This window comes from Amblyraja radiata, chromosome 7 (genome assembly GCF_010909765.2).
Source record: "Amblyraja radiata isolate CabotCenter1 chromosome 7, sAmbRad1.1.pri, whole genome shotgun sequence".
NCBI classification, from domain to species: Eukaryota; Metazoa; Chordata; class Chondrichthyes; order Rajiformes; family Rajidae; genus Amblyraja; species Amblyraja radiata.
Genome location: NC_045962.1, coordinates 9795858 through 9807642, shown reverse-complemented (window position 1 = coordinate 9807642; position 11785 = coordinate 9795858). Strand labels below are relative to the sequence as shown.

General features: G+C 39.9%; 1 protein-coding gene across 5 annotated transcripts in view; it reads left to right on the top strand.

The window, feature by feature from the left end:
* The window catches only part of znf148 (zinc finger protein 148), a 60175-nt gene extending 49092 nt beyond the window's left edge, over positions 1-11083 (top strand). For 3 of the 5 annotated variants that reach the window (XM_033023681.1, XM_033023680.1, XM_033023682.1), the window contains 2 exons: positions 865-983; positions 5373-11081. In XM_033023681.1, coding sequence (XP_032879572.1) covers positions 865-983; positions 5373-6968 — 1715 coding nt within the window. In that variant the 3' untranslated portion in view covers positions 6969-11081. Of the gene's footprint in view, positions 1-864; positions 984-5372 lie in introns of all 5 variants that reach the window. The other 2 variants (XM_033023683.1, XM_033023684.1) reach the window with 2 other exon arrangements.
* Positions 11084-11785: the final 702 nt, after the last annotated feature.

The following is an 11785-nucleotide window of genomic DNA, read 5'->3' as shown; positions in this document are numbered from 1 at the left end:
GTACATGCACATCCCGCTGGCTGTGTGTAGGAGCACTTCTCATTCAATTATTTTGGCGGTGCATCTGATTTTTCTGTAATATCGACAAATGTGGTAACAATTTATATTCAGCCATGTTCATCAACTAGCTAACACATAATTGAGATGCTAATCTGTTCTGTGAAAACCGATGCGGTTTCGTATCTGTGGGTTGAATTGTGCGATTTAATTCACCCAGTGGTTCATCTCGTTAACACAAACAGTGGTGCCACACAGCATCCAGATTTAACTCCACATTTGTGCTTTGTATGAAAAGAATCAAAGGATATGGGGTTGATGCCGGAAAATGGCTTTGAAGTAAAAGATCAACCACGATATTTTGATTAACAGGGGAAACATGAGGTATTTTATTTTTATGTTCTTGAGAGTTATTTTAATCGGAACAGTAAAGCCGATTTGAATAGGGAGAAGAAAGTGACCAAAGTTATTTCACTGCACAGCATTACATTATTCATCTTGGCATCTTTGATAATGTAATAATTCATTCGAAAATCAGAATATTCTCTATCTGATTTTTTTTTTCCTTCTGATTTGGAACATCCAGATTTCAGGTGGCATGGTCATCTAACTGTTTCCATAGAGTTGATCCTGTCATGGTTGGGAACATCAGTTGCTTGCTTTTTTGATGCACACTTGAGTAAATAATGGGGTGATGGAAATGGAGGATTCTTTTAAATGAATTTCAAGATACCCATGTTTTGGAAGTTAATGCTGATCTATTTTCCTAAGAATGGGATCGTTAGACATTTATTAGAGTTGATGTAAAACTGAATGGAATGCATTATCCAGAGACTGTGTGTAATGATTGGGAAATTACATTTCCAGGTGAAAAACCTTTTCAATGCGATGAATGTGACATGAGGTTTATACAGAAATACCACATGGAGAGGCATAAGCGGACTCACAGTGGGGAGAAACCATATCAGTGTGAATACTGTCACCAGGTGAGAATTAACTACCAGAATCGGAACAGTGAAGCGCTGATTAACCTGGAATTACTGGTGATCGACACAAAAAGATGGAATAACTCAGTGGGTCAGATAACATCTATGGAGAAAAGGAATAGTCACTTCCAGAGATGCTGTCTGACCCGCTGAGTTACTCCAGCTTTTTGTGTCTATCTTCGGTTTTCACCAGCATCTACAGTCCCTTCCTACACATCATGCCTACACTGGTCTCTGAAACAGAAATCCTGCCCATGATTTCAAGAATATATCCATTTTGTGAAAATAACCCACTTTACCGTTAAAAGCATTAGATCTTTTCCTCTGTTTCCTAAGCACCGCTGGTGAAATACTGAATGTTAATGCCCTCCGGATTCACTAGGATGGTAGCTGGATTACTAGAAACACAAATATGAAGGAAGACAAAGAAATGGAGTGCTTTTATTGTCAGAGGGAAATGTTTAAAAATTATAAAAACACTGCATGGTTGAACTACAACAATTGTTCATCCCAGTTTGGCAAAAGAATAAATCAGTGAAGGTAGTGCATCTGTGGATAACAAGGGAAATCATGGATGGTATCAAAACAAAAGACGAAGCATACAAATTAGCCAGAAAAAGCAGCCTACCACGGGACTGGGAAAAATTCAGAGTCCAGCAGAGGAGGACAAAGGGCTTAATTAGGAAAGGGAAAATAGATTATGAAAGAAAACTGGCAGGGAACATAAAAACTGACTGCAAATGTTTTTATAGATATGTGAAGAGAAAAAGATTAGTTAAAACAAATGTAGGTCCCTTGCTGTCAGAAACAGGCAAATTGATCATGGAGAACAAGGACATGGCAGACCAATTGAATAACTACTTTGGTTCTGTCTTCACTAAGGAAGACATAAATAATCTGCCGGAAATAGCAAGGGACCGGGAGTCAAATAAGATGGAGGAACTGAGTGAAATCCAGGTTAGCCGGGAAGTGGTGTTAGGTAAATTGAATGGATTAAAGGCCGATAAATCCCCAGGGCCAGATAAGTTGCATCCCAGAGTACTTAAGGAAGTAGCCCCAGAAATAGTGGATGCATTAGTGATAATTTTTCAATACTCTTTAGATTCTGGAGTAGTTCCTGAGGATTGGAGGGTAGCTAATGTAATCCCACTTTTTCAAAAGGGAGGGAGAGAGAAAACGGGGAATTACAGACCAGTTAGTCTAACATCGGTAGTGGGGAAACTGCTAGTCAGTTATTAAAGATGGGATAGCAGCACATTTGGAAAGTGGTGAAATCATTGGACAAAGTCAGCATGGATTTACGAAAGGTAAATCATGTCTGACGAATCTTAAGAATTTTTCGAGGATGTAACTAGTAGAGTGCATAAGGGAGAACCAGTGTATGTGTTATATCTGGACTTTCAGAAGGCTTTCGACAAGGTCCCACGTAAGAGATTAGTATGCAAACTTAAAGCACACAGTATTGGGGGTTCAGTATTGATGTGGATAGAGAACTGGCTGGCAGACAGGAAGCAAAGAGTAGGAGTAAACGGGTCCTTTTCAGAATGGCAGGCAGTGACTAGTGGGGTACCGCAAGGCTCAGTCCTGGGACCCCAGCTATTTACAATATATATTAATGATCTGGATGAGGGAATTGAATGCAACATCTTCAAGTTTGCGGATGACACGAAGCTGAGGGGCAGTGTTAGCTCTGAGGAGGATGCTAGGAGGCTGCAACGTGACTTGGAGAGGTTGGGTGAGTGGGCAAATGCATGGCAGATGCAGTATAATGTGAATAAATGTGAGGTTATCCACTTTGGTGGCAAAAACAGGAAAGTAGACTCTTATCTGAATGGTGATCGATTAGGAAAATGGGAGATGCAACGAGACCTGGGTGTCATGGTACACCAGTCATTGAAAGTAGGTATGCAGGTGCAGCAGGCAGTGAAGAAAGCGAATGGTATGTTAGCATTCATAGCAAAAGGATTTGAGTATAAGAGCAGAGAGGTTCTACAGCAGTTCTACAGGGTCTTGGTGAGATCACACCTGGAGTATTGCGTACAGTTTTGGTCTCCTAATCTGAGAAGACATTCTTGCCATAGAGGGAGTACAGAGAAGGTTCATCAGACTGATTCCTGGGATGGCAGGACTTTCATATGAAGAAAGACTGGATAGACTCGGCTTGTACTCGCTAGAATTTAGAAGATTGGGGGATCTTATAGAAACTTACAAAATTCTTAAGGGGTTAGACAGGCTAGATGCAGGAAGATTATTCCTGATGTTGGGGAAGTCCATAACAAGGGGTCACAGTTTAAGGATACGAGGGAAGTCTTTTAGGACCGAGATGAGAAAATCATTTTTTACACAGAGAGTGGTGAATTTGTGGAACTCTCTGCCACAGAAGGTAGTTAAGGCCAGTTCATTGGCTATATTTAAGAGGGAGTTAGATGTGGCCCTTGTGGCTAAAGGGATCAGGGGATTTGGGGAGAATGCAGGTATGGGATACTGAGTTGGATGATCAGCCATGATCATATTGAATGGCGGTGCAGGCTCGAAGAGCCGAATGGCCTACTCCTGCACCTATTTTCTATGTTTCTATGGTTCTATACTCAATTGGTGTGAGGAATTATTGATTGAACACATGAATTATATATAAGAGAGTTTAGCTGGATGTTGGTGGTGAGCTGTTGAATATACTTCATTGGTTGGTGGTTGAGGCACAAGCTGTCATTGTCAAGTTTATATTGGGTAGAGGATGTGGGAGTGAGAACACAGTGAGAGGATCTATTTGAGACTTCAGTTGGTTTCATGGTCATAAGGTCATATGTGATAGGAGCAGAATTGGCCTTTTGGCCCATCAAGTCTACTCTGCCATTCGATCAAGCTGATCTATCTCTCCTAACCCAATTATCCTGCCTTCTCCCCATAGCCACTGACATCCGTACTAATCAATCTATCTATCTCTGCCGTAAAAATATCTATTGGTTTCCACAGCCTCCTATGGCTGTGGCTGGTCTGGTGGACTGGGCTTAATTACATGTGGTGATTTCTGTTGATTTCTACCTTTTCCTGTCATCACTTAAAAAAATTCTTAATGTTCCACATTCTTTGTGAGATACTTTGAATCTGTTCGTATTGAAGTATGGAATTACCTTCTGAGCACTTCCTGTCTGTCTCTCTTGTTCTCATTCCTAATGAATTTAGGAATCTTTTTTTCATTAGTTTCATCCCCTGTTTTATTTTTCTGAATCTCCTCTGCAATCTGTCCATTGTCCTGGCATCTTTCCTAGAGTAATGTGTGTCTAATCCACTGTTTTGATTGTGGATTAAGTAATATTTAATGTAACTTCAACATGATTTAATTGGTTTTGCAACCCAAAAGATGAGGTTGTGTGTGTTTTCATCAGTTTCTGTTGGAAATACTCAACAGGTCAGGCAGCATATGTGCAGACAAACAGTAATGCTGCATTTTGGTGACCTTTCATCAGTCTTTGCAGCAAATTTTTTAAAATTCTCTTCTTGCTTTGGCCCGTGTAAGGAGTAATAGCGAGAGCAGACAGGCACTAACAATGAGTTTTAGGATTTCATGACTTCACGTTGCACTTTACTTCAATTCACTGCAACAATTAATGGATTTTTTGTTTGAAAAGAAAATATGTAAACCACGACACTTCTGTGTGTACATTTAAGAAGCTGTGAGTAATGAGGGAGTATAGATTTAAAGTAATGAGCAGAATTAAAGGGGGATATAGAAACAGAACAGCAGGTGTGGGTTTGTACCACAGATAGGCACAAAGTGCTGGAGTAACTCAGGGGGTCAGGCAGCATCTCTGGAAAAAGGGATAGGTGATGTTTCGGGTCGGGATTCTTCTTCAGATTTCAGAACAGAAAGCGTTGGGTTCCTGTCAGACCTGTTATTTTTTTAAGAATAAAAACAGTGCTGGAGTAACTGAGTGCATCAGGCAGCAGAAATCTGAGTGAAGAAGTGTCCTGACCCGAAACATCTCTCCAGTGAGGCTGCCTGACATGTTGAGTTACTCTAGCACTTTGTCTTTTTAGTAAATCAGCACCTGCAGTTCCCAGTGTCTACTATCTGTTATTTGTGACGTGTTTTTTTAATTTCAGTGTTTATTAGTTAAGCTGTCCAGTTTAAATTGGTTTCAGATTTGATCTGTGAAGCATCTACTTCAGGTTACGCTTGTTGTGTCGTGATTCTTTTCCAACGGATGATTAACTTGTTCACAGCTTTCCTGTGCTGACTATTATTGAGACGTTTTTGATGCTCTTAATAACTCTAATCACCTTTTTATAGCTGATGCTGAAAGGTAAACATGTCAATGTCCATTTAATTTCTTTTGGGGGATTTGTGAGATTTAAATTAAATGTAATTGATATTGATTATTATTTCAGTATTTCTCCAGAACTGACCGTGTATTGAAGCATAAACGGATGTGCCATGAAAACAGAGATAAAAAACTGCTGTGTGCTTTGAAGATGAGTGACATGGGAGGAATGGATGACCCAAACGGCCTTTTGCAACACAAAGAGAATCCAATACCACGGAAACGGAAGCAGAAGACGGGAGAGAAATTGAGATCCATTGATCCTCTCGCGGAGAAGGTGTGCACCTTGGAAAAGCTTGGCCAGAAAAAAGATGAAAATGAGAATGATTATCCATCGCTCTACAGCATTGCCTCCAAAGTGAAAGACGAATACATGGTGACTGAATACTCTGTTGAGATACCCCATTCTTCCAGCAGTGGCAATCCTTTGGAATGTGCTTCAGGAGATATCCACCCTCCAAAATTGGTCATCAAAAAAGTGAGCAGTAAAAGGAGTCAGAAACTCCAGCTGGAACCAAGCCAGTCAATGACTGCTTTATCCACTTATGAAGAAAATAAAGTAACTAAGTACACCTATGAATTCATTGGTAAGCCAGGTATGCTAGATTCTGAAGGCAGCCATGACATTGATCATGTTGATTCCTTACAGGAAGTTCCCAGCAAACCAGTGCATAGCAGTAACAACTATGATGATGCCATGCAGTTTCTGAAGAAGAAGCGTTATCTGCAGGCAGCCAGCAACACCAGCAGAGAGTATGCCCTGAATGTGGGCCAGATAGCATCGCAGCCGTCTGTGACCCAAGCTGCCGTGGCCAGTGTCATTGATGAAAGTACTGCCGCATCAATGTTGGACTCGCAGTCCATGAATGTTGACATAAAGAACAGTCAAGACAAGAGTGGGATCCCGGATGAGGTGCTGCAGACTCTTCTTGAGCATTATTCTCACAAGGCGAACGGGCAACATGAAATGTCTTTTAATGTTGCTGATACGGAAGTGGCCTCAAGTATGTCGATTAACGCTTCAGATGTAGCTGCGGTTTCCCAGCCCGAGAGAGTTGGTGCAAGTTCTCAATCAGCCTCTTCGGACAAAGCCAGTATGCTTCACGAATATTCAAAATTTCTCCAGCAGGCTTTGGAAAGAACGAGCCAGAATGATGCATATTTACCCAGCGCAAGCCTTTCTTTTGGAACTGAAACCGCAAACTTAAGTCAACCATTGTTCTCTTCCGTGGCCTCAATGACTATGCAGCGGGGCTTTCGATCGGGCATGAATTCACCTCTGCGACCTTCTTCTGAGAAGTCCCATTTCGGTTTGATGGTTGGTGAGTCGCAGCACTCCTTTTCTTTTTCAAATGAAGAGGCGAATCACAATTCTGTCTCCGCACAAGAGTTCCTGGAGCAAATGACTTCTCAGAAGAAGGTGGACGCACAGCCAGTCCATCAGGCCTACCAGATAGGCACATTTGAGCAGACATTCAGATCTCAGTTCCAGAACACAAGGTCAGGCATAACTCCCCCATATACGGCTGCCAATGGACAGGTAAACCTGAGGGTGCGGGGGACTAGTGCTGAGTTTTCCGAGTTCCCATTAGTGAGCGTAGCAGAGGGAAGAACCCAAATGACTACGTCACCAGATACCACAGCTAGACAAGCCTTCGGATAGCAGGAACCTCTGATCTCTGTTTCAAGACAAAATGGGGTAGCACTTCAAATGGACGATTGTTGTATTATGCGCTGCTCTGTATAGGATGGAGTGCTGTATAATCAGTAGTTAATGCAGTTTTGGTTCAGTTTCATATAGAAGCCTCAACAAGGCCCCTTGAATACCAAAACTCTATGTGCTGCTGTGCATTGTAGTTACAGCATTTCCTTTGCATATTTCAGCCATGCACAGCATGTCGCAGGTTCTTGTGTTGTGGCAGGGCTTAAATGTTGTTCACCACTGATGCTTCTGCCATGCCTCATCTTGTAACATGCCCCAAAATATTTAGGCACTTTTTAAATAAAAAGAAAAATCAGTCACTTCTACATTTAGGGTAAAACCGAACTAATAAATTAGTTTATTTTGATTTTCCTTAAAATTATGCACTTTTCTATTCAGATTTACTAAGATTATAAACAAAACTAACATTTTTTCCAGTTTGTATGCAGGAGAATAGAAATAATTGGGTCATAATTTTTATCTAACTCACAATAAGGAAGCCCACAGATTTGATGAGTGGGAGAAGAATGATGTTCAACAATTGAACATCCTATTTATACCATGAGTTTAAAAAAAATTTAAATTTTATTTATTTTAGACAAGAATATGGGAATTTTTGGTTCCTTGAACCGTTCACAGCACGACAAGTGTTTTAATATTTCCCTCCTTGTGTGATGCAGATTTTGGCTCCAAGATATGGGGCTGCCTTTTAAAAAATTTAGTTTATATCCCTATTTTTGTATGTTTAGTATATAAAACATTGTTTCCTTGGAGAAAATTTACCTGTTAATTTATATTGCAATACCTACCCGTTTTATTGTATACCTTGTCTGCATTAAAAAAATTCAAAATTATATAATGCAACAGGTAAATCGTACCACAAATAATGTTACGTTCTGTTCCCCCTTTTTGTCAGTGATTTTGTACATTGTGGTATGCTTTGTTTTTATAGTTCACACTTCTACTTTTGAATCAGCTGATTAAGAATCTGTCTTGCATATGATTAGTAAACTGTCATCTAATTTGGATCAATATTTGTCGTCATTTTCATTTTCAGGCAGTAACCATTCCTTGTAACCAATTTACTGTAAGGCTTTGGCTTGGCAATTGTCCACAATTCCAGTGACTTAATGGGTTGAAGTAACTGTTCCAATAAAATGTCATACCAGATACTTCCATAAATATATACGAGAAAAAATTGACCTGTGGTTTTGTGGATAAAGCTTGTCTGGTTTGAGATGGCTGGCATTGGTTGACTGAGATTTGTATGATTTGGATTTCTGATTGGTCAGTTCCCTCCTCATTCTGTGATTTGCTTTAGGAATGTTTCAGCCAAAGATGTAAATTTCATATTTTTATATTTATATCATCTTTGTGGCATTCGAAACATTCTAATAATTACTAATGGGAGTTGAGGTTGGGGTGCAGGGATTACAATAAGGTGAAAATAATGATCAGACAAACTCTTATGCATTTCTAGCTTTGCAATTTACCAGAGTTGGCCTGTGCAACTCACTGCACGCGTGTAGCTTATTGAAGTACAAATGCAAAGTCTTTATGGCCTTGTGTAGTTTAAGGCACTGGGTAGATGTAGTGTAATGAGCTGGTGATGTGTCGTGATACCCTTCAGGAATGCACATCTGTGTTTTAGCTATTGTCTGGCATCATCTTTTCCCAACACTGAATTCAAAATCTTTCTGTAGGGAAATGCCATTCAAGTATTAACATCCCAACTTTTAACATTGTCAACTATCCAAAGAAACAACATGCTGTTTGGTAGAGAAAGCCTCCTTTTGTTTATAGCAATGGAAAAAAACATACCTATAAGATGATAATTTAAAGTGAAATATCAAATTCAAAGTTCTCAAGATGTTGTGCTCCTGGTCCTCGGTATATCTGGCCCCAGGCAGACTGAGATGTACTCCTTTGCAATTTTCCAGTTCTCTGCCAGACCAGTTTGAAAAACTTGAGTTATAAGCGACTGGTTAAAGATGTTTTTTTGACAGGATGTAGAACACAGGACCAAATGAAAGGATGGTTGGTAGTTGAATAAAATCAGAGTACATCAAAGAGCCAACAGTTCAAGTCTAGAGAAATTAAGTGAGTACATGCTTTGCTTTCTCAACTCCTGATATCTTGGGGCAGTTTATCATGTAGCTGCTACTCAAGGCTGCCTGTGTGTACCTTGTTGCTCATGAACTTCCTCTTGCACTGAAATGAGCACCGATACTTTAACTCGTTCTGTAAATGTTTAAACTCACGCCAGCACTACCAGCTGTAACTAAGAAAGCATTTCACATTTGTCAAATGGAAGGATCTGCAGTCCCCATGTCAATCATGCTTGATTGCTTTTATTCGTTGATAGTAACCCTAAATGGAACTGCTTTTCCCCATATCTGGGGATACTCAAACAAAATGTCTAATGAGTTGATGAGGTGTGCAATGTCCTTTTTGAAAATCATTAAAACGTGCACTTTTAAAATGCTTTCCTTTGAAGGTGTGAGATGTACATGAAAACTATTATCAAACTGAAATCCAGAATGTTTTATTGTATTGAGGTTATTTTGTGTTATTACATTTAATACCTTCTACAAGCGCAGGTAATGTTTGATTGCGGCCAGTGTATAAATGCGGATTCTTTACGCATGGTTGATGGTGATCTGTACTTGTGATGGCTTTGGTTCTTTTCAAATACCTAATTGTATTTACCTAATACCTTGAGTGATTACAAACATGGTTTTGCTTGGTTTACACTTTTACGATTCTTTTAATTGAAACAAATTCATTCCAAGAATGTAAAATTGTATTTAGTGCTTTAGAATCTTTGCATGTATTTCTTTTAATGTGCCCATTATTTGCTACATTTCATCACGCAATACTTTGGCATGAGATGTCAACCTTTTAGATCTGTGTCAGAGAAGAAAGGGAAGAACCACCCCAAAAATGGATTGAAAATATAACGCACTTGAGGAAATATTCTTTTCCCGGGATAATTGCAGAGGCATTTTATTTTTTTGTTGAGAGGAGGAGGGGAGGGGGGGGGGGGGGGGGGGGGGGGCATTTTAAATATTGAAAAAGGTGGTGTTGAAGATTTCTGTTGTAATGAGAGCTCAGCATACAATTCAGATTCATAGCTTTATGTAAATAAATGTTTAGGCAAAATGGTCAAATTAGACTAATCAGTGAGGGATTGAAACTGCATATCTATACAGAGCAGCAGAATGGGTAATGTAGTATCGTAGCATCAGCCTTTGTTATTCGCTAGCCATTTATACATGGATGGACTTGCCAAGTGATACTTTGTTCTGGTTTCTTTTAGTACACTGGTCAATTTTATACCAAGCTTGCTTTTCTATTAATGTAGAAGCACTAACTATAGAGATCAATTTTGTAGTATATTGTAAAAGCTAAATTTGTTACAAAATTTGTTGGCTACAGTCTATGTACAAAAACCTTTTGCTTTTGTTCAGTTGTTCACTACTCCATAATCAGGATGTGTGGGAGAACCGTGTTTGTAAGAGTCAGTCTTTGGTTCATCCCACAGAAAACTTATCATTGCTTCAGTATCTTTTACAGTCAGGGTTTAAACACTGACGTGTGAATATTTTGGGGAATGGATTGATCAGTAGTAGATATTGATACACTGTTCAATAATAATTTGCAACGTGTTATCAAATAACGGTATAGAGATGTATCAACACAGATTTCTACAAAATGCTTTAAAGTTGTCAAAAGAGATACAGTGCTTTATAAACAGTGTATTAGAGAAATTGGAAGTATCACGTTTTCAACTTTAAGGACTTTTTAATGCATAGTTATAAATAAATGTTCAGAGATCAATTTTGTTGGTTGTTAATTTATGAAGAATGATGCTGAGTGACAACATTTGAAGATGAGCAGTGCAGCCATATCGTGAAGGATTCTGCGTGGAAGTTCCCTGTATAACATTTGTGTATAAAATATGCTGTGTTATTTTCATACATCTTCACTTCCGTGACAATTTTTTATCACGGTGAAGATCTTTCTTCTGAATTACATTTGTTTTAGTTTCAAAATAAAAAAAAATAAAAGAGATAGCATGTCTTTATTTACATTATAAGGTCAGCGTTAATGCGCTGAGTTTCAATCTCATCATTTGTGGTAGTGGCCTATTCCTGCCATAGCAACCTTTATCATTCGTGACCAGGTCTGCTGCATCTTTATACACAAGATGCTGCAGTTACCAAACAGGCCATTCTGGACTTGCTGCTGTTGATTTGTCAATCAGCCACTCCTATTAAAATCCAAATACCATCACTGGACTCGGTTCGAGCAGCAGATGGCACTGTCTCGGCTGGTGCCAGGACTCCCAGTGGTGCTCAGGAGGCAGAGAGAAAAATAGCTACTGCTCTGGGAGTGAGTTTACACAAAGTGCATCCGATTGAGGAACAATGCACAGGCGTGATTTGAGAACAGGCAGCACTCCAGTGTAGGACACCAACAGCCACGCTGATCCGGAGGGAGCTCAGTATATGGGAGTTAAAGCCATACAGGGGAGCGGTGCCTCGGTGCCAGACGCAGGTTCAATCCTGGCCTTGTGTCTTTGTATGGGTGGGTGTATGTGCGCGAGTGGGGATGTGTGTCTGTATGTGGGGATGTGCGTGTGTTCTCCACACATTCCTTGCACTGGTTCACCCACATCCCAAGATGTGTGGAGTTGATGGGGAGGGGCGGGGGGCGGGTAGGGTGAAGCAAATTTTTCAAATGGGAAGGGGAGTTAGTGTTTAGCAACTGGGAGA